We start from the raw sequence: 24,835 nt of genomic DNA on the forward strand, positions 1-24,835 counted from the left end.
ATTTATTCAAATCGCCACCCTACCATACATGAAATAACAACCCCCTTCCCCCAAAATGTGCATCAGGTAGTGAAAGGAAAAGGCAACAAAGGCCACATTCGTTCACACTCAGTCTCTAGCTGTCATGTACAATGCACCGAAACCATAGCTCCCTTTCCATATCCAGGCCCCACACAACTTTCCATGGTTTACCCAAGACGCTTCACACGCCTTCGTTCAATCCATTGTCAGCATGTGGACCCCAGAATACCATATCCTTCCAATTCACTCTATTCCTTGCACGCCTTTCACCCTCCTGCATGTTCAGGCCCCAATCACTCAAAATCTTTTTCACTCCATCTTTCCACCTCCAATTTGGTCTCCCACTTCTCCTCATTCCCTCCATCTCTGACATATATATCCTCTTCGTCAATCTTTCCTCAATCATTCTCTCCATGTGACCAAACCATTTCAAAACACCCTCTTCTGCTCTCTCAACCACACTCTTTTTATTACCACACATCTCTCTTACCCATTCATTACGTACTCGATCAAACCACCTCACACCACATGTTGCCCTCAAACATCTCATTTCCAACACATCCACCCTCCTCCGCACAACTATATCTATAGCCAATGCTTCGTAACCATATGACATTGTTGGAACCACAATTCCTTCAAACATATCCATTTTTGCTTTCCAAGATAATGTTCTCGACTTCCACACATTCTTCAACGCTCACAGAACTTTCACCCCCTCCCCCACCCTATCATTCACTTCCGCTTCCATGGTTCCATCCGCCGCCAAATCCACTCCCAGATATCTAAAACACTTCACTTCCTTCAGTTTTTCTCCACTCAAACTTACCTCCCAATTGACATGTCCCTCAACCTTACTATACCTAATAACCTTGCTCTTATTCACATTTATCTTAGGTTCCTTCTTTCAGACACTTTACCAAACTTAGTCACCAGCTTCTGCAGTTTCTCACACGAATCAGCCAACAGCGCTGTATCATCAGTGAACAACAATTGACTCACTTCCCAAGCTCTCTCATCCAAAACAGACTGCATACTTGCCCCTCTTTCCAAAATCTTCCATTCACCTCCCTAACAACCCAATCCATAAACAAATTAAACAACCCTGGAAACATCACGCACCCCTACTGCAAACCAACATTCACCGAGAAACAATCACTTTCCTCTCTTCCTACACATTCACGTGCCTTACATCCGGGATAAAAACTTTTTAACTCCCACATCATATATTCTTAATATCTTCCACAGAGTACCTCTATCAACTCTACCATATGCCTTCTCCAGATCCACATATGCTACATACAAATCCATTTGCTTTTCTAAGTATTTCTTACATATATTCTTCAAAGAAAACACCTAATCCAGACATCCTCTACCACTTCTGAAACCACACTGCTCTTCCCCAGTCTGATGCTCTGCACATGCCTTCACTATCTCAATCATTACCCTCCCATATAATTTCTCAAGAATACTCAACAAACTTATACCTCTGTAATTTGAGCACTCACTCTTATCGCCTTTGCCTTTGTACAATGGCACTATCCAAGCATCCCGCCAGTCCTCATGCACCTCACCATAAGTCATACATACATTAAACAACCTTACCAACAACTCAAAAAAACAATCACCCCTTTTTTGATAAATTCCACTGCAATACCATCCAAACCCACTGCCTTGCCGGCTTTCATCTTCCGCAAAGCTTTTACTACCTCTTCTCTGTTTACCAAATCATTTTCCCTAACCCTCTCACTTTGCACACCACCTCAACCAAAACACCCTATATCTGCAACTCTATCATCAAACACATTCAACAAACATTCAAAATACTCACTCCATCTCCTTCTCACATCACCACTACTTGTTATCACCTCTCCATTAGCCCCCTTCACTGAAGTTCCCATTTGTTCCCTTGTCTTACGCGCTTTATTTACCTCCTTCCAAAACAACTTTTTATTCTCCCTAAAATCTAACAATACTCTCTCACCCCAACTCTCATTTGCCCTCTTTTTCACCTATTGCACCTTTCTCTTCACCTCCTGCCTCTTTCTTTTATACATCTCGCACTCATTTGCATTATTTCCCTGTAAAAATCGTCCAAATGCCTCTCTCTTCTCTTTCACTAATGATCTTACTTCTTCATCCCATTACTCACTACCCTTTCTAATCTGCCCACCTCCCACGCTTCTCATGCCACACGCATCTTTTGTGCAAGCCATCACTGCTTCCCTAAATACATCCCATTCCTCCCCCACTCCCCTTACCTCCTTTGCTCTCACCTTTTTCCATTTGGTACTCAGTCTCTCCTGGTACTTCCTCACACATGTCTCCTTCCCAAACTCACTCACTCTCACCACCCTCTTCACCCCAACATTCTCTCTTCTTTTCTGAAAACCTCTACAAATCTTCACCTTCGCCTCCACAAGATAATGATCAGACATCCCTCCAGTTGCACCTCTCAGCACATTAACATCCTAAAGTCTCTCTTTCACGCGCCTATCAATCAACATGTAATCCAATAACGCTCTCTGGCCATCTCTCCTACTTCCATACGTGTACTTATGTATATCTCTCTTTTCAAACCAGGTATTCCCAATCACCAGTCCTTTTTCAGCACATAAATCTACAAGCTCTTCACCATTTCCATCTACAACACGGAACACCCAATGTATACCAATTATTCCCTCAACTGCCACATTACTCACCTTTGCATTCAAATCACCCATCACTATAACCTGGTCTCGTGCATCAAAACCACTAACACACTCATTCAGCTGCTCCCAAAACACTTGCCTCTCATGATCTTTCTTCTCATGCCCAGGTGCATATGCACCAATAATCACCTATCTCTCTCCATCCACTTTCAGTTTTACCCATATCAATCTAGAGTTTACTTTCCTACACTCTATCACATACTCCCACCACTCCTGTTTCAGGAATAGTGTTACTCCTTCCCTTGCTCTTGTCCTCTCACTAACGCCTGACTTTACTCCCAAGACATTCCCAAACTACTCATCCCCTTTACCCTTGAGCTTCGTTTCACTTGGAGCCAAAACATCCAGGTTCCTTTCCTCAAACATACTACCTATCTCAACTTTTTTCTCGTCTTGGTTACACCCAAACACATTTAGACACCCCACTCTGAGCCTTCGAGGAGGATGAGCACTCCCTGCCCACTCTATCCGTAGCCCACACCTCGCAACCATACAACATTGTTGGAACCACTATTCCTTCAAACATACCCATTTTTGCTTTCCGAGATAATGCTCTCGACTTCCACACATTCTTCAAGGCTCCCTGAATTTTCGCCCCCTCCCCCACCCTATGATCCACTTCCGCTTCCATGGTTCCATTCGCTGCCAGATCCACTCCCAGATATCTAAAACACTTTACTTCCTCCAGTTTTTCCCCATTCAAACTTACCTCCCAATTGACTTGACCCTCAACCCTACTGTACCTAATAACCTTGCTCTTATTCATATTTACTTTCAACTTTCTTATTTCACACACTTTACCAAACTCAGTCACCAGCTTCTACAGTTTTTCACACAAATCAGCCACCAGTGCTGTATCATCAGCGAAGAACAACTGACTCACTTCCCAAGCTCTCTCATCCACAACAGACTGCATACTTGAACCTCTTTCCAAAACTCTTCCATTCACCTCCCTAACAACCCCATCCATAAACAAATTAAACAACCATGGAGACATCAAGCACCCCTGCCGCAAACCAACATTCACTGAAAACCTCTCTTCCTACACGTACACATGCCTTACATCCTCGATAAAATCTTTTCACTGCTTCTAACAACTTGCCTCCCACACCATATATTCTTAATACCTTCCACAGAGCATCACTATCAACTCTATCATATGCCTTCTCCAGATCCATAAATGCTACATACAAATCCATTGGCTTTTCTAAGTATTTCTCACATACATTTTTCAAAGCAACCACCTCATCCACACATCCTCTACCACTTCTGAAACCACATTGCTCTTCCCCAATCTGATGCTCTGTGTATGCCTTCACCCTCTCAATCAATACCCTCCCATATAATTTACCAGGAATACTCAACAAACTTATACCTCTGTAATTTGAGCACTCACTTTTATCCCCTTTGCTTTTGTACAATGGCCAATCCTCAGGCACCTCACCATGAGTCATACATATATTAAATAACCTTACCAACCAATCAACAATACAGTCACCCCCTTTTTTAAATAAATTCCACTGCAATACCATCCAAACCCGCTGCCTTGCCGGCTTTCATCTTCGACAAAGCTTTTACTACCTCTTCTCTGTTTACCAAATCATTTTCCCTAACCCTCTCACTTTGCACACCACCTCGACCAAAACATCCTATATCTTCCACTCCATCATCAAACACATTCAATAAACCTTCAAAATACTCACTCCATCTCCTTCTCACATCACAATTAATTGTTATCACCTCCCCATTAAACCCCCTTCACTGACGTTCCCTTTGTTCCCTTGTCTTACACACTTTATTTACCTCCTTCCAAAACATCTTTTTATTCTCCCTAAAATTTAATGATACTCTCTTGCCCCAACTATCATTTGCCCTCTTTTTCACCAATTGCACCTTTCTCTTGACCTACTGCCTCTTTCTTTTATACATCTTCCAGTCATTTGCATTATTTCCCTGCAAAAATCATCCAAATGCCTCTCTCTTCTCTTTCACTAATACTCTTACTTCTTCATCCCACCACTCACTACCCTTTCTAATCTGCCCACCTCCCACGCTTCTCATGCCACAAGCATCTTTTGCGCAAGCCATCACTGCTTCCCTAAATACATCCCATTCCTCCCCCACTCCCCTTACATCCTTTGATCTCACCTTTTACCATTCTATAGTCAGTCTCTCCTGGCAATTCTCACACAAGTCTCCTTCCTAAGCTCACTTTCACCACTCTCTTCACCCCAACATTCTCTCTTCTTTTCTGAAAACCTCTACAAATTTTCACCTTCTCCTCCACAAGATAATGATCAGACATCCCTGCAATTGCACCTCTCAGCACATTAACATCCAAAAGTCTTTCTTTTGCGCGCCTATCAATTAACACGTAATCCAATAACGCTCTATGGCCATCTCTCCTATTTACATACATATACTTATGTGTATCTCTCTTTTTAAACCAGGTATTCCCAATCACCAGTCCTTTTTCAGCACATAAATCTACAAGCTCTTCACCATTTCCATTTACAACACTGAACACTCCATGTACACCAATTATTCCCTCAACTGCCACATTACTCACCTTTGCATTCAAATCTCCCATCACTATAACCCAGTCTCGTGCATCAAAACTACTAACACACTCACTCAGCTGCTCCCAAAACACTTGCCTTTCATTATCTTTCTTCTCATGCCCAGGTGCATATGCACCAATAATTACCCATCTCTCTCCATCTCATATATATGAGATGTTTGAGGACAATATGTGGTGTGAGGTGGTTTGATCATGTAAGTAATGAAAGGGTGAGAGAGATGTGTGGAAATAAAGAGTGTTGTCGGTCACATGGAGAGACTGAGTGAGGAAAGACTGACAAAGAGGAGATATGTGTCGGAGATGGAGGGAAGAAGAAGTGGGAGACCAAATTGGAGGTGGAAGGATGGCGTGATAAAGATTTTGAGCTATCAGGGCCTGAGCACACAGGAGGGTGAAAGGTTTCCAAGGAATAGAGTGAATTGGAACGATATGGTATACCAGGGTCGACGTGCTGTCAATGGAATGAACCAGGGCACGTGAAGCATCTGAGGTAAACCATGGAAAGTTTTGTGGGGCCTGGGTGTGGAAAGGGAGCTGTGGTTTCAGTGCATTACACATGACAGCTAGAGCCTGAGTGTGAACGAATGTGGACTTTGTTGTCTTTTCCTAGCGCTACCTCGTGCACACGCCGGTAGAGAGGGGGGGGGGGGGTGCCATTTCATTTGTGACAGGGTGGTTGATACCACTGACAGCACGTCAACGCCAGTATACCACATCGTTCCAATTCACCCTATTCCTTGCACACCTATGCGTCCATGGGGAAAAATGAAACAAATTAAGTTTTCAAGTGCACTTTCATGTCATCACATCATCAGAGGAGATACAAGAAAGAAATATAAGTCAGATGATATACAACGAAGAGATGTAGCTAGGACACCATTTGGTAAACACGTGGTTGTCCAAGACAGACAACGAGCATACCATAAGCTCATTGTGTGGACATGTATATGTATATAGATGTCTGTGTACGTATATCATGTATACGTTGAAATATGTGCTTGTGTGGGCATTTATGTATATACATGTGAATGTGGGCGGGCTGGGCCATTTATTTCATCTGTTTCCTTGCACTACCTCAATAAGCGGGAGACGGCAATTAAGTATGATAAATTAATTTATTTGTTTTTTATATTCATGTGTATATGATAGAGTTGATAGAGATGCTCTGTGGAAGGTATTAAGAATATATGGTGTGGGAGGAAAGTTGTTAGAAGCAGTGAAAAGTTTTTATCGAGGATGTAAGGCATGTGTACGTGTAGGAAGAGAGGAAAGTGATTGGTTCTCAGTGAATGTAGGTTTGCGGCAGGGGTGTGTGATGTCTCCATGGTTGTTTAATTTGTTTATGGATGGGGTTGTTAGGGAGGTAAATGCAAGAGTTTTGGAAAGAGTGGCAAGTATGAAGTCTGTTGGGGATGAGAGAGCTTGGGAAGTGAGTCAGTTGTTGTTCGCTGATGATACAGCGCTGGTGGCTGATTCATGTGAGAAACTGCAGAAGCTGGTGACTGAGTTTGGTAAAGTGTGTGAAAGAAGAAAGTTAAGAGTAAATGTGAATAAGAGCAAGGTTATTAGGTGCAGTAGGGTTGAGGGTCAATTCAATTGGGAGGTGAGTTTGAATGGAGAAAAACTGGAGGAAGTGAAGTGTTTTAGATATCTGGGAGTGGATCTGGCAGCGGATGGAACCATGGAAGCGGAAGTGGATCATAGGGTGGGGGAGGGGGCGAAAATTCTGGGAGCCTTGAAGAATGTGTGGAAGTCGAGAACATTATCTCGGAAAGCAAAAATGGGTATGTTTGAAGGAATGGTGGTTCCAACAATGTTGTATGGTTGCGAGGCGTGGACTATGGATAGAGTTGTGCGCAGGAGGATGGATGTGCTGGAAATGAGATGTTTGAGGACAATGTGTGGTGTAGGGTGGTTTGATCGAGTAAGTAACGTAAGGGTAAGAGAGATGTGTGGAAATAAAAAGAGCGTGGTTGAGAGAGCAGAAGAGGGTGTTTTGAAATGGTTTGGTCACATGGAGAGAATGAGTGAGGAAAGATTGACCAAGAGGATATATGTGTCGGAGGTGGAGGGAACGAGGAGAAGAGGGAGACCAAATTGGAGGTGGAAAGATGGAGTGAAAAAGATTTTGTGTGATCGGGGCCTGAACATGCAGGAGGGTGAAAGGAGGGCAAAGAATAGAGTGAATTGGAGCGATGTGGTATACCGGGGTTGACGTGCTGTCAATGGATTGAATCAAGGCATGTGTATGGGGGTGGGTTGGGCCATTTCTTTCGTCTGTTACCTTGCGCTACCTCGCAAACGCGGGAGACAGCGACAAGGCAAAAAAAAAAAAAAAAAAAAAAAAAAAATCATGTGTATATGAGTGGATGGGCCATTCTTCGTCTGTTTCCTGGCACTACCTCACTGATGCAGAAAACAACAATTATGTATAATAAATATGATAGCAGTTAGGAAGCAGCCACCGACTAAGGAGGTATATTACTGGTACTACCAGCCTGGCCATCGGGAGGGTTAGAGACTGCTGCCAGTGAGCCAGCACTTCAGTGGTTGTCAAGCTGTACTCCCTTGACCTAATTTGCTGTCTTTCCTTCCTACTTCACCCACAAACATACAACCTCTCCTTGTCACACATAACACTTGGCAACACTTATCATTTATCTTTTTTTTACTTATCATACTTTGTTGCTATCTCCCGCGTTAGCGAGGTAGCGCAAGGAAACAGACGAAAGAATGGCTCAACCCAACCACATACACATGTATATACATACACATCCACACACACACATACACATACCTATACATCTCAACATACAAATATATATATATATATACACACACAGACATACATATCTTCCCAAGCTCTCTCATCCCCAACAGACTTCATACTTGCCCCTCTTTCCAAAACTCTTGCATTCACCTCCCTAACAACCCCATCCATAAACAAATTAAACAACCATGGAGACATCACACACCCCTGCCGCAAACCTACATTCACTGAGAACCAATCACTTTCCTCTCTTCCTACACGTACACATGCCTTACATTCTCGATAAAAACTTTTCACTACTTCTAACAACTTGCCTCCCACACCATATATTCTTAATACCTTCCACAGAGCATCTCTATCATATGCCTTCTCCAGATCCATAAATGCTACATACAAATCCATTTGCTTTTCTAAGTATTTCTCACATACATTCTTCAAAGCAAACACCTGATCCACACATCCTCTACCACTTCTGAAACCACACTGCTCTTCCCCAATCTGATGCTCTGTACATGCCTTCACCCTCTCAATCAATACCCTCCCATATAATTTACCAGGAATACTCAACAATACTTATACCTCTGTAATTTGAGCACTCACTCTTATCCCCTTTGCCTTTGTACAATGGCACTATGCACGCATTCCGCCAATCCTCAGGCACCTCACCATGAGTCATACATACATTAAATAACCTTACCAACCAGTCAACAATACAGTCACCCCCTTTTTTAATAAATTCCACTGCAATACCATCCAAACCTGCTGCCTTGCCGGCTTTCATCTTCCGCAAAGCTTTTACTACCTCTTCTCTGTTTACCAAATCATTTTCCCTAACCCTCTCACTTTGCACACCACCTCGACCAAAACACCCTATATCTGCCACTCTATCATCAAACACATTCAACAAACCTTCAAAATACTCACTTCTCACATCACCACTACTTGTTATCACCTCCCCATTTGCGCCCTTCACTGAAGTTCCCATTTGCTCCCTTGTCTTACGCACTTTATTTACCTCCTTCCAGAACATCTTTTTATTCTTCCCTTGGGAAGTGAGTCAGTTGTTGTTCGCTGATGATACAGCGCTGGTGGCTGATTCATGTGAGAAACTGCAGAAGCTGGTGACTGAGTTTGGTAAAGTGTGTGAAAGAAGAAAGTTAAGAGTAAATGTGAATAAGAGCAAGGTTATTAGGTACAGTAGGGTTGAGGGTCAAGTCAATTGGGAGGTGAGTTTGAATGGAGAAAAACTGGAGGATGTGAAGTGTTTTAGATATCTGGGAGTGGATCTGGCAGCGGATGGAACCATGGAAGCGGAAGTGGATCATAGGGTGGGGGAGGGGGCAAAAATTCTGGGAGCCTTAAAGAATGTGAGGAAGTCGAGAACATTATCTTGGAAAGCAAAAATGGGTATGTTTGAAGGAATAGTGGTTCCAACAATGTTGTATGGTTGCGAGGCGTGGGCTATGGATAGAGTTGTGCGCAGGAGGATGGATGTGCTGGAAATGAGATAGTTTGAGGACAATGTGTGGTGTGAGGTGGTTTGATCGAGTAAGTAACGTAAGGGTAAGAGAGATGTGTGGAAATAAAAAGAGCGTGGTTGAGAGAGCAGAAGAGGGTGTTTTGATATGGTTTGGGCACATGGAGAGAATGAGTGAGGAAAGATTGACCAAGAGGATATATGTGTCGGAGGTGGAGGGAACGAGGAGAAGAGGGAGACCAAATTGGAGGTGGAAAGATGGAAAGAAAAAGATTTTGTGTGATCGGGGCCTGAACATGCAGGAGGGTGAAAGGAGGGCAAGGAATAGAGTGAATTGGAGCGATGTGGTATACCGGGGTTGACGTGCTGTCAGTGGATTGAATCAAGGCATGTGAAGTGTCTGGGGTAAACCATGGAAAGCTGTGTAGATATGTATATTTGCGTGTGTGGACGTATGTATATACATGTGTATGGGGGTGGGTTGGGCCATTTCTTTTGTCTGTTTCCTTGCGCTACCTCGCAAACGCGGGAGACAGCGACAAAGCAAAAAAAAAAAAAAAAAAAAAATACATATATACACATGTACATAATTCATACTGTCTGCCCTTATTCAATCCCGTCGCCATCCCACCAGACATGAAATGACAACCCCCTCCCCACACATGTGCACAAGGTAGCACTAGGAGAAGACAACAAAGGCCACATTCATTCACACTCAGTCTCTAGCTGTCAGGTATAATGCACCGAAACCACAGCTCCCTTTCCACATCCAGGCCCCACAAAACTTTCTATGGTTTACCCCAGATGTTTCACATGCCCTGGTTCAATCCACTGACAGCACGTTGACCCCAGTATACCACATCATTCCAATTCACTCTATTCCTTGCACGCCTTTCCCCCTCCTGCATGTTCAGGCCCCGATCACTCAAAATCTTTTTCACTCCATCTTTCCACCTCCAATTTGGTCTCCCACTTCTCGTTCCTCATGGCAACATTTACCTCACAAAATTCATCCTTCCTAAGCTAGATTTTTCTTTGGTTGGTGCAATGTGCTAGCCTTGCCTCTATACAAAATGGTAAGACAATTAAACAGGAGCATTGCATAAATATAATAGGTGGGAACATTAGCTGGAAGCATTAGGAAGGAGCCTGTGAAAACTGTGTCAGAGTTGCCTTTTGCCAGTGGCTTGTAAAGGGTGAGGCACTTGAGGCTAAGAAGCAGCAGTGGAGTTCACCAGTTATTTTCACTCTTGCCTTGGCCATCTCCTTGAGAGAGTTCCCAAAGGGAACAGGCATCAGAGATATAGCTTCTTTCTTTCTTTCAAACTATTCGCCATTTCCCGCATTAGCGAGGTAGCATTAAGAACAGAGGACTGGGCCTTTGAGGGAATACCCTCACCTGGCCCAATTCTCTGTTCCTTCTTTTGGAAAATTAAAAAAAAACGAGAGGGGAGGATTTCCAGCCCCCCACTCCCTCCCCTTTTAGTCGCCTTCTACGACACACAGGGAATACGTGGGAAGTATTCTTTCTCCCCTATCCCCAGGGATAAAAGATATAGCTATTGATAAAAAAAAACTCATACACCAGAGAAAGGAAACAGGAATAAAATAAAAAAAAAACAAAAAAATGCTCATCAAAATATTACTGAAAACTGTAGCATTGCTATACCCAATTTCAGTGAGAAACAGGCATATCAGAAAAGGTAGCGATTGGTGGGATGAAGAAGTTGCTAGTGAAAGAGAAAAGGGAGGCTTTTGGGTGATACTTACAAGGAAGGAATGCAAATAATTGGGAGATGTATAAGAAAAGGCAGCAGGATGTCAAGAGGAAGATGCAGGGTTGAAAAAAAAAATGGGGGGTGGGGGTAACAGAGAGTTGGGATGAGTGAGTATCAGTAAACTTTAGGGGGAAGGAGAATAAAAAGACATTTTGGAAGGAGGTAAATGATGAGCAAAAGACAAGAGAACAAATGAGAATACCAGTGAAGGGGGCAAAAGGGGAAATGAAATGTTAATAGGTAGTGATGACGTGAGAAGGAGATAGTGTGAGTATTTTGAAGGACTTTCAAATGTGTTTGAGGAGAGGGTGGCAGATGTTGGGTGTTTTGTTTAGGGTGGTATGAGAAGTGAGAGTCATGAAGACTGGTTTGGTAAAAAGAGAAGAGGTAAAGCCTAGCATAATATGAAATGAAGTAGAGTGGCCAGAGTGAATGGTACTGTAGTTGAATTTAATTACAAAGACGTGACTGTGTTGTTGATTGATTAGTGAGGATTTTCAATAAATGTATGAATCATGGTGAGGTGCCTGAGGATTGGCAGAATGAATGTATAGTGTCATTGTATAAAGGTAAATCTTTGAACTACAGATGTACAAGGTTGTTGAGTATAACTAGTAAGATGTATGGGAGGGCATTGATTGAGAGGATGAAGGCACATACAGAGCATCAGACTGGGGAGGAGCAGCGTGGTTTCAGAAGTGGTAGAGGATGTGTGAACCAGATGTTTGCTTTAAAGAATGTGTGACAAATACCTAGAAAAACAGAAGGATTTCTATGTGGCATCTATGGATCTGGAGAAATAATCAAATAGGTTGATACAGATGTTTTGTTGAAGGTTTCCAAAGCGGTAGAGGATGTGTGGATCAGGTGTTTGCTTTGAAGAATGTATATGAGAAATACTTAAAAAACAAATGAATTTGTATGCAGCATTTATGAATCTGCATAAGACATATGATAGGGTTGATAAAGATGCTTTGTGGAAGGTTTTAAGAGTATATGGTGTGGGAGGTATGTTGCTAGAAGCAGTGAAATGTTTTTACCAAGGATGGAGGGCACGTGTACAAGTAGGAAGAGAGGAGAGTGATAGTCTTCCAGTGAATGTCAGTTTGTGGCAGGGGGGAATGATGTCCCCATGGTTGTTTAATTTCTTTATGGATGGGATGGTTAGGGAGGTAAATGCAAGTATGCAGTCTGTTGTAGATGAGAGGGCCCGGGAGGTGAGTCAGTTGTTCGCTGATGATACAGTGTTGGTGGCTGATTTGGGTGAGAAACTGCAGAGGCTGGTGACTGAGTTTGGTAAAGTGCATGAAAGAAGAAAGTTGAGAGTAAATGTGAATAAGAGCAAGGTATTAGGTTCAGTAGGGTTGAGGGACAAGTGAATTGGGAGGTAAGTTTGAATGGAGAAAAACTGGAGGAAGTGAAGTGCTTCAGATATCTAGGAGTGGACTTAGCAGTGGATGGAACCATGGAAGTGTCAGTGAGTAACAGGGTGGGGGAGGGGGTAAAGGTTCTGGGAGCGTTGAAGAATGTGTGGAAGGCAAGAAAATTATCTCGGAGAGCAAAAATGGGTATGTTTGAAGGAATGGTGGTTCCAACAATGTTATATGGTTGCGAGGCATGGGCTATAGATAGGGTGGCATGAAGGAGGGTGGATATGTTGGAAACAAAATGTTTGAGGACAATATATGTTGTAAGGTGGTTTGATTAAGCAAGTAATGAAAGGGTAGAAGAAATGTGTGGTTATAAAAAGAGTGAGGTTGAGAGAGCAGAAGAGGATGTGTTGAAATGGTGTGGACACATGGAGAGAATGAGTGAGGAAAGATTGACAAAGAGGATATATGTGTCAGAGGTGGAGGGAATAAGGAGAAGCAGGGGAACAAATTGGAGGTGGAAGTATAGTGAAAAAGATTTTGAGTGATTGGGGTCTGAACATATAGGAGAGTGAGAGGCATGCAAGGAAAAGAGTGAATTGGAAAGATGTGGTATACCAGGGTTGATGTGCAGTCAATGGAATGAACCAGGGCATGTGAAACATCCAGGGTAAACCATGGAAAGGTCTGTGGGGCCTGGACGTGGATAGGGAACTGTGGTTTTGGTGCATTACACACAACAGCCTGAGATTGAGTGTGTAAAAATGTGGCCTTTTTGTGTTTTCCTGGCACTACCTCGTTGGGGGGATGACATTTCATGTGTGGCGCAGTGGTGATGGGAAAGGATGAAGGCAGCAAGTATGAATATGGGCCATTTCTTTCGTATGTTTCCTTGCGCTACCTCGCAAACGCGGGAGACAGCGGCAAAAAAAAAAAAGTATATATGCATATGTCTGTGTATGTATATTTATGTTGAAATGCATATGTATGTATATGTGTGTATATGGGCATTTATGCATATATATGTGTATGTGGGTGGTTCAGCCATTCTTCATCTGTTTCCTTGCGCTACCTTGCTGACACAAGAAACAGCAGTTAAGTATAGAAAAATGAATATAAATAACATATATCTATATATTATCCCTGGGGATAGGGGAGAAAGAATACTTCCCACATATTCCCTGCATGTCGTAGAAGGCGACTAAAAGGAAAGGGAGCGGTGGGCTGGAAATCCTCCCCTCTCTTTTTTTTTTTTTTTTAATTTTCCAAAAGAAGGAACAGAGAAGGGGGCCAGGTGAGGATATTCCCTCAAAGGTCGAGTCCTCTGTTCTTAACGCTACCTCGCTAATGCGAGAAATGGCGAATAGTATGAAAGAAATATCTATATATACATGTACATATTCATAATTGCTTGCCTTCATCCATTCCTGACGCCATCCCGACCCACAGGAAACAGCATCACCATCCACTGCATTAACGAGGTATTGCCAGGAAAACATAAAAAAGGGCCACATTAACTCACACTCAGTCTCTAGCTGTCCACAACCAGGCCCCACAGACTTTTCCAGGGTTTACCCCAGACATTTCTCATGCCAATATATCTATCTATATCTACATATATCTTTGACACCCGTTCCCTCCACAAACTCCCGCAACAGGGTGGTGGCAAAATTCTCAATAACGGCTGAACTCCAGTGTCACTTTTAGTGCCTCACCCTTAACAGGCCACTGGTAGGAAGCAACTCAAAAGCAGTGTTTTCAGAGGCTCCTTCCTAATGTTCCTACTAACTAATTCTTTAATGTTTCAACCTAATTTTCATGACTAATATTCTAAACTATTTCTACCTAATGCTCCCGCTTAACATTCCTACATACTACTTCTACCTAACGTTCCTACCTACCACTTACATCTACTGATCCTACCATTTTGCCAAAAAGCAAGTCAAATGCACTGCATTCACCTCAGGAAAATCTAGCGTTAAGAAGAATGAATTGATTTAGTATTGTCAATAGTTATGTTTGACAAGAGACTGTATGTTTGTGGGCAGAATGCCAGCAGTCCATATGTAGGTGAGGCAGAAAGGAAAGACAGCTACCTGGGTCAGATGAGTGCAACTTGAAAACCACTGAAGTTCTGGCTCACTACATGGCCATCAGTAACCCTCCTGTTACCCATACTCAATATCCATATCTCTGTTCATATATTTTCTGCTGGAGTGACTTGTAACCATCACAATGTACAAGAGTACAGCATAACAATTTCATCTTGCATGAGCCAAACACACAAACACAAAATCCTGTGCCTTGGAAATTGTTTCAGAGATTATCTCAGAAAAATCACACACACATTGTGCAGTGAATAACAAATGTACATAATATAGAGACTAATGTATATATCTGAAAATAAAACAAACAAGTTATGTGTGAAACCCATGGTACACAGTGAAACTATCTATATCTCTAATGCCTGTTCCTTTCAGGAACTTCCTCAAGAAGAGTGGCCACAGCACGAGTCTCTCCATAATTAGTAAACTCCAGTGCTGTTTCTCGGCCTTTGCCACACCCTTAACAGGCCAATAGAGAGATTAACTATAGAATGGTGTTTTCAACATCATTTTCATCTAGTACTCCCCACGTTACAGAAAGTATCCTATTTTTTTCACCATTTCCAGCATTAGCGAGGTAGCACAGGAATAAAGAAAGGTCATATCTGCTTACATCCATTCTCTAGTCATCTGAGGCAATATGCCAAAAGCACAGAGCTCCCTAACCACAACCAGGCCCCACAGACCTTTGCATAGTTCATCCTGGATGCTTCACATGCTTTGGTTCAATCCACTGACAGCATAACAACCCCCGTAAACCACATCATTCCAATTAACTTTATCCTGTGAACGCCTTTCACTCTCCTGCATGTTCAGGCCCAAATTGCTCAAAATCTTTTCCATTCCATCCTTCCATCCCCATTATGGTCTCCCTGTTCTCCTTGGTCTCTCCACTGCTGACACATTTGTCCTCTTTGTCAACCTTTCCTCACTCACTCTCTCCCTATGCCCAAACCATTTCAGCACACCCTCTTTTGCTCTCCAATTCACTATATCTTGGGCAAATTTTTCTCCCTTCCACATGTTCAGGCCCCTATCATTCAATTTTCTTTTTTTTCACTCCATCCATCCACCTCAAATTTGGTCTCCCTGTTCTCCTTGATCCCTCCGCTTCTGATACACATATTCTCTTTGTCAACCATTCCTCACTCATTCTCTCCATATGTCCAAACTATTTCAACACACCCTTTTCTGCTGTCTCAACCACACTATTCTTATTACCATATATCTTTCTTACCTTTTCATTACCTACTCAATCAAACTACCACACGCCGCATATTGTCTTCAAACATTTCATTTCCAACACATCCACTCTCCTCCACACAACCTAATCTATAGACAATGCCTGCCATCCAAATAATATTGTTGGGACTACTATTTCTGCAACTATATCCATTTTTGACCTCCCAGATAACAATCTCTCTTTCCATAGAACCTTAACCCCCTCACTCACTTTATGGCTCATTTCCACTCCCATGGTTGTTTTTGTTGCCATAGCCATTCCCAGGTATCTAAAACACTTAATTTTCTCCAAGTTTTCTCAATTTCTTTAATATCTGCCTTTGCTGTTTTTAACTTATCTTTTCTTTTATTTTTTACTTGTTTTTACAGCGCAATATTCATGAATATTCTTAATTACTCATACTGGAAATCATTTGTTTCAGAGGTAGGAATATTGTAAACCAATATATTATGTTCTGCAATATTTTATACAGTATGTAACCTTTTCAGTAAATAAACCATGGATTAATATCATCATTAAGAGTATATGGTGTGGGAGGTAAGTTCTTAGAAACAGTGAAAAGTTTTTACCAGGGATGTAAGGCATGTGTACAAGTACAAAGAGAATGTCGGTTTGCAACGAATGCGTGATGTCTCCTTCGTTGTTTGATTTGTTTATGGATAGGGTGGTTAGGGGAGTGAATGCAAGAGTTTTGGAGAGAGGGGCAAGTATGCAGTCTGTTCTGGATGAGAGGGCATGGGAAATGAGTCAGTTGTTGTTTGCTGATGATACAGCACTGGTGGCTGATTCGGGTGAGAAACTGCAGAGGTTGGTGACTGAGTCTGGTAAAGTGTGTGAAACAAGAAAGTTGAAAGTAAATGTGAATAAGAGCAAGGTTATTAGGTTCAGTAGGGTTGAGGTACAAGTTAACTGTGAGGTAAGTTTGAATGGAGAAAAACTACAGGAAGTGAAGTGTTTTAGATATCTGGGAGTGCACTTAGCAGCAGATGGAACCATGAAGCAGAAGTGGGTCACAGGGTGGGGGAGGGAGCAAAGGTTCTAAGAGAGTTGAAGAATGTGTGGAAAGCGAGAACGTTATCTCGGAGAGCAAAAATGGGTATGTTTGAAGGAATTGTGCTTCTAGCAATGTTTTATGGTTGTGAGGCATGGGCTATAGATAGAGTTGTGGGGAGGAGGGTGGATGTATTGAAAATGAAATGTTTGAGGACAATATGTGGTGTGAGGTGGTTTGAAGTAAGTAATGAAAGGGTAAGAGAGATGTGTGATAATAAAAAGTGTGTGGTTGAGAGAGCAGTAGAGAGTGTGTTGAAATGGTTTGGACACAGGGAGAGAATGAGTGAAGAAAGATTGACAAGGAGGATATATGTGTCAGAGGTAGAGGGAAGAAGGAAAAGCAGGAGACCCAACTGGTGGTGGAAGGATGGAGCGAAAAAGATTTTGAGTGATCGGGACCTGAACATACGGGATGGTGAAAGGCATGCAAGAAATAGAGTGAATTGGAATGATGTGTTATACCGGGGTCGACGTGCTATCAATGGATTGAACCAAGGCATGTGAAGCGTCTGGGGTAAACCACAAAAAGGTCTGTGGGACCTGGATGTGGAAAGGGAGCTGTGGTTTCAGTGCATTACACATGACAGCTACAGACTGAGTATGAACAAATGTGGCCTTTTCTTTTTTTTTCTTTCTTTTTTTTTTTGTCTTCCCGATGCTCCCTCTCCGGAGGGGGGGGTGGGGGTGTGGGGCTATTTCGTGTGTGGCAAGGTGGTGGTGGGAATGGATGAAGGCAGCAAGTATGGACATGTACATGTGTATATATGGATATGTCTGTGTATGTATATTTATTTATGTATGTATGTATACATTGAAATGCATATGTATGTATATGTGCATGTGTGGGCGTTTACATACATGCGTACGTGGGTGGGTTGGGCCATTCCCCGTCTGTTTCCTTGCACTACCTCGCTGATGGGGAGACAGCAGTTAAGTATAATATCAATTTCATTTTCTATTTTTATCCCTGGGGATAAGGGAGAAAGAATACTTCCCACGTATTCCCTGCGTGTCGTAGAAGGCGACTAAAAGGGGAGGGAGCGGGTGGCTGGAAATCCTCTCCTCTCATTTTTTTTTCAATTTTCCAAAAGAAGGAACAGAGAATGGGGCCAGGTGAGGATATTCTCACCAAGGCCCAGTTCTCTGTTCCTTCCGCTACCTCGCTATTGCGGGAAATGGTGAACAGTACGAAAGAAAAGAAAGATTTTCTATTTTATTATACTTTGTAGCTGTCTCCCGCGTTAGCAAGGTAGCGCAAGGAAACAGACGAAAGAATGGCCCAACCCATCCACATACACATGCATATATATAAACACCCACACACGCACATATAAAGACCTATACATTTCAATGTATACATATATATGCATACACAGACATATACATATATACACATGTACATAATTCATACTTGCTGCCTTTATTCATTCCTGTCACCATCCCGCCACACATGAAATGACAACCCCCTCCCCCCCACGTGCGTGAGGTAGCGCTAGAAAAAGACAACAAAGGCCACATTCATTCACACTCAATCTCTAGCTGTCATGTATAATGCACCAAAACCACAGTTCCCTTTCCACATCCAGGCCCCACAAAACTTTCCACGGTTTACCTCAGACACTTCACATGTCCTGGTTCAATCCAATGACAGCACATCGACCCCAGTATACCACATCGTTCCAATTCACTCTATTCCTTGCACGCCTTTCACCCTCCTACATGTTCAGGCCCCGATCACTCAAAATCTTTTTCACTCCATCCTTCCACCTCCAATTTCTTCTCCCACTTCTCGTTCCCTCCACCTCTGACACATATATCCTCTTTGTCAATCTTTCCTCACTCATTCTCTCCATGTGACCAAACCACTTCAATACACCCTCCTCTGCTCTCTCAACCACACTCTTTTTATTACCACACATCTCTCTTACCCTTTCATTACTTACTCGATCAAACCACCTCACACAACATATTGTCCTCAAACATCTCATTTCCAACACATCCACCCTCCTCTGCACAACTCTATCTACAGCCCATGCCTCGCAACCATATAATATTGTTGGAACCACTATTCCTTCAAACATACCCATTTTTGCTGAGATAATGATCTCGCTTTCCACACATTTTTCAACGCTCCCAGAACTTTCGCCCCCTGCTCCACCCTGTGACTCACTTCCGCTTCCATGGTTCCATCCACTGCCAAATCCACTCCCAGATATCTAAAACACTTCACTTCCTCCAGTTTTTCTCGATTTAAACTTACCTCCCAACTGACTTGTCCCTTAACCCTACTGTATCTAATAATCTTACTCTTATTCACATTTACTCTCAGCTTTCTTCTTCCACACACTACCAAACTCACTCACCAGCTTCTGCAGTTTCTCACACGAATAAGCCACCAGCGAACAACAACCGACTCACTTCCCAAGCTCTCTCATCCACAACAGACTGCATACTTGCCCCTCTCTCCAAAACTCTTGCATTTACCTCCCTAACAACCCCATCCATAAACAAATTAAACAACCATGGAGGCATCACACACCCCTGCCGCAAACTTAAATTCACCGAGAACCAATCACTTTCCTCTCTCCCTACTCATACACATGCCTTACATCCTCATTAAAAACTTTTCACTGCTTCCAGCAACTTGCTTCCCACACCATATACTCTTAATACCTTCCACAAAGCATCTCTATCAACTCTATCATATGCTTTCTCCTGATCCATAAATGTTACACACAAATCCATTTGTTTTTCAAAGTATTTCACACATACATTCTTCAAAGCAAACACCTGATCAACATATCCTCTACCACTTCTGAAACCACACTGCTCTTCCCCAATCTGATGCTCTGTACATGCCTTCACCCTCTCAATCAATACCCTCCCATATAATTTACCAGGAATACTCAACAAACTTATACCTCTGTAATTTGAGCACTCACCTTTATCCCCTTTGCCTTTGTACAATGGCACAATGCATGCATTCCGCCAATCCTCAGGCACTTCACCATGAGCCATACATATACTGAATATCCTCACCAACCAGTCAACAACACAGTCACCCCCTTTTTTAATAAATTCCAATGCAATACCATCCAAACCTGCCGCCTTGCCGGCTTTCATCTTCTGCAAAGCTTTCACTAACTCTTCTCTGTTTACCAAATCATTCCCCCTGATCCTCTCACTTCGCACACCACCTTGACCAAAACACGCTATATCTGCCACTCTATCATCTAACACATTCAACAAACCTTCAAAATACTCACTCCATCTCCATCTCACATCACCACTACTTGTTATTACCTCAGACCTTTCCATGGTTTGCCCCAGATGCTTCACATGCCCTGGTTCAATCCACTGACAGCACGTCGACCCCAGTATACCACATCATTCCAATTCACTCTATTCCTTGCACTCCCCTCACCCTCCTGCCTGTTCAGGCCCCAATCACTTTTTCACTCCATCCTTTCACCTCCAATTTGGTCTCCCGCTTTTCCTTCTTCCCTCCACCTCTGACACTTATATCCTCTTCGTCAATCTTTCCTCACTCATTCTCTCCATGTGTCCAAACCATTTCAACACACCCTCTTCTGCTCTCTCAACCACATTCTTTTCATTATCACACATCTCTCTTACCCTTACATTATTTTCTCAATCAAACCACCTCACACCACATATTGTCCTCAAACATTTCATTTCCCAAACATCCACCCTCCTCCGCACAACCCTATCTATAGCCCATGCCTCACAAGAATATAACATTGTTGGAACAGCTATTCCTTCAAACATACTCATTTTTGCTCTACGAGACATCGTTCTCGCCTTCTACACATTCTTATCACTATTAACCTGTCCCATGACCCTGCTAAACCTAACATACTTGCATTCATTCACATATACTTACAACTTCCTCCTTTCACACACACTTCAAACTTACCCTTTCATTACTTACTCTATCAAACCACCTCACACCACATATTGTCCTCAAACATCTCATTTTCAGCACATCCACCCTCCTCCGCACAACTCTATCTATAGCCCAAGCCTCGCAACCATATAACATTGTTGGAACCACTATTCCTTCAACATACCCCTTTTTCCTTTCCAAGATAACGTTCTCAACTTCCACACATTTTCAACGCTCCCAGAACTTTCGCCCCCTCCCCACCCTATGATTCACTTCTGCTTCCATGGTTCCATCCGCTGCCAAATCCACTCCCAGATATCTAAAGCACTTCACTTATTCCAGTTTTTCTCCATTCAAACTCACCTCCCAATTGACTTGTTCCTCAACCATACTGTACCTAATAACCTTGTTCTTATTCACATTTACTCTCAGCTTTCTTCTTTCACACACTCTACCAAACTCAGTCACCAGCTTCTGCAGTTTCTCACACGAATCAGCCACCAGCGCTGTATCATCAGTGAACAACAACTGACTCACTTCCCAAGCTCTCTCATCCACAACAGACTGCATATTTGCCCCTCTCTCCAAAACTCTTGCATTCACCTCCCTAACAACCCCATCCATAAGCAAATTAAACAACTATGGAGACATCACACACCCCTGCCACAAACCGACATTCACTGAGTACCAATCACTTTCCTCTCTCCTTACTCTGTTGAACTATATCAGATAAATGAGGAGAATTACATATCACAATCTCTCGAGACCTATAGCCTAGTCAGCAATGCACAGAGGCAGTAAAAAACAAAAGGCATACAAAATGCTTAGTTTTGTATGTATGGCTTTCAAATTTAAGTCTAAGGAAATAACACCCACTCTGTAAAATTCACTAGTGTGTTCCCATCTTGAATAGTGTTCAATTTTGGTTACCCTACCAGAAAAACAACACAAAGACCAGTGAAGTACATCAGAAAGCAATATAGATTATTCCCAGAGAAGAAAACATATCCTATAAAAGCTGGCTAAACAGCTAGTTTACACTTGCTTAGCATAGAAAAGAAAGAGGCAATTTGATACAGGTATTCAAAATCATCAAGTTTTAACAATCTCAATCTAAGCATCTACTGAGAGCTAGATTTGTCTAATTTCACTTTCAATACTGTATACAAACTCATGGATAAGTGTTTTACTATGAATGAGAAGGATTTACTTTTTCTTCAATGGGATTGCTGACATGTGGAATGATTTAAGATTGGAGTAGTTGAAGGCAGCACCAAAATAAATTCTTTTCTTCAAATCCATCGTTTATCCTCTTACCACACTAGTCTCTTGAGGTTTTCATCTTTTCCACTATACAAAACAGCTTTGAAAGGATGAAAGGACCCAATAGTCTGTTTCTTTTTGAATGCCTTTGTAAAAGTAACCATCCATTTCCTTACTGCCTTCTTAGGACTTTAGCTTGTAGTCCATCTGAGTTGATCTATTGCTTTAAGTTGCTTCACATCGTCTTTAGTGACAAGCTCATCAAATTTCAAAAGTGTTCCATAGAACACCAGTGTCACCAGTGGTGCAGCACGACTTCTGGGAGTGAAATAAAAGTTCCAGGTTAAACCTTTTCATATGAAGGTTAACTGGTTAAAATGTAAATCAGTTATGTGTTTTAGCCACTCAATTCTTTAGATGCTGGGAAACACCTGCATAAAGTTCTATGACTATTTGATTTAGACTTATAAAGTTCTGATACGGGTTAAAGTGCATCTTCTGATTATGGACAGTGGATGGACAGACAGATTAAGGTGACTATCAAAGTGATTCCCAAACGTCCGCCACACAAACATGGCAACATATACATGTGTATGTGGGTGGGTTGGGCCATTCTTTCGTCTGTTTCCTTGCACTACCTCGCTAACGCGGGAGAGAGTGACAAAGTAAAATAAATAAATATAAATAAATAAAAATATAAGAAATAAAAAAATTTTCATACTGAAGGGAGCAAAAGTATGAAAGAAAGCAGTAACATATAAGAAATGATATAAAAGAGCATTTTTCTTTTTCTTTCAAACTGTTCGCCATTTCCCGCATTAGCGAGGTAGCGTTAAGAACAGAGGACTGGGCCTTTGAGGGAATACCCTCACCTGGCCCAATTCTCTGTTCCTTCTTTTGGAAAATTAAAAAAAAAAAAACGAGCATTTTTCTACATGACTTAAATATATGTTGATCATTGCAGGTCACAATCTTTACCTTTTTGTACTTGAAGTTTTTGGGTTATGACTGGGGAATGTTCAAAAGCAACCCTTTCTGAAGGCTTCCAAACTGATTATGGACAGTGGATGGACAGACAGATTAAGGTGACTATCAAAGTGATTCCCAAATGTCTGCCCCACAAATCAAGCAACATAAAAACAAAAAACTTTTATACTGAAAGGAGCAAAGCAGTAACATGTAAGAGATGAAATAAAAGAACATTTTTCTAAAGGACTAAATTATATTAATCATTACAGGTCACAATCTTTACCTTTTTGTATTTGGTGAAGTTTCTGGGTTATGGCTGGGGAAGGTTCTAAAGCAACCCTTTTTGCAGGCTTTTGAACTGGCTGGGAGTGAGCCACTGTGGGCTTACTGGAGGTATCTCGAATGCCAGTAGTTGCTTCTCTTTGGAGTGTCTGTATCATAAGATATTCGAATATTGAAAAATATGAACTTGTATATTCATCATGTTAACGATATTCACAGTAATGCATCCACAGAAGCTTCCCCATAAATATCTTAAATGTTTACATAAACTTCAAGTAACAAACATCCACAACCATGAAATATTAGCAAATTGATAACATATCCATCTTTTGCCATCAAACAAATCAAACAATTAACTAACATGTTATCTATAAAAATACAAGAAGCATATGTGTACTGAATGTAGATTTTATATAAGAGTAAAAGATTAAGTAGACCAGTGAACCCTACCAAGAACACTTAGACATCTTTTAAGTAACCTATCTGTTCCCTCAAAACTTTCTCTTTAATACTTTTATGAAAATATTGTTTGTTATCCCAACAATAACTTAGTATATAATTAATGGAATGTATAAAAATGAATAAATCATACACAATACCAAAGAAAATTCAAGGAACTAAAACTTCATGATGAAAACAAGCTAAAACAAAGCAATAAAATATATTATCATAAATGGCAATATATAGCATGCATGCCAAACACTTGGTAACCCATTCACTAACTGGAGAATTTCTTTGTCAAAATCACTCAATATCTTTTTCACTCCATCTTTCCATCTCCAATTTGGTCATTCCCGCTCTCCTTGTTCTCTCTACTTGACACATATATCCTCTTTGTCAATCTTTCCTCACTCATTCTCTCCATATATCCAAACCATTTCAACACACTCTCTTCTGCTCTCTCAACCACACTCTTTTTACCACACACATCTCTCCTACCCTTTCATTACTTACACATTCAAACCACCTCACACCACATATCATACTAAAACATTTCATTTGCAACACATCCACCCTCCTCCACACAACCCTGTCTAGAGCCCATGCCTTAAAACCATATAATACTGGTGGAACTATTATTCCTTCAAACATACCCAAAATAACATTCTCTCTCTTCACACATTCTTCGAGCCCCTTCCCCTACCCTGTGACTCACTTCAGCTTTCATTTGCTGCCAAGTCCACTCCCAGATATCTAAAACACTTCACAATCTCCATTTTTCCTCCAATCAAACTTACATCCCCACTTATTTACCCCTAAACCTTGCTGAACCTAATAGCCTTGCTTTTATTCACATTTACTCTCAAC

The 24,835-nt window shown here is 41.8% G+C and overlaps 1 protein-coding gene across 1 annotated transcript in view; it reads right to left on the bottom strand.

Moving 5' to 3' along the window:
* The window catches only part of LOC139764996 (uncharacterized), a 313,325-nt gene that overhangs the window by 184,316 nt on the left and 104,174 nt on the right, over positions 1 to 24,835 (bottom strand). The window contains exon 9 of the mRNA XM_071692047.1: positions 23,529 to 23,676. Coding sequence (XP_071548148.1) covers positions 23,529 to 23,676 — 148 coding nt within the window. The remainder of the gene's footprint in view (positions 1 to 23,528; positions 23,677 to 24,835) is intronic.

The sequence above is a fragment of the Panulirus ornatus genome, chromosome 52 (assembly GCF_036320965.1).
Source record: "Panulirus ornatus isolate Po-2019 chromosome 52, ASM3632096v1, whole genome shotgun sequence".
NCBI lineage: Eukaryota > Metazoa > Arthropoda > Malacostraca > Decapoda > Palinuridae > Panulirus > Panulirus ornatus.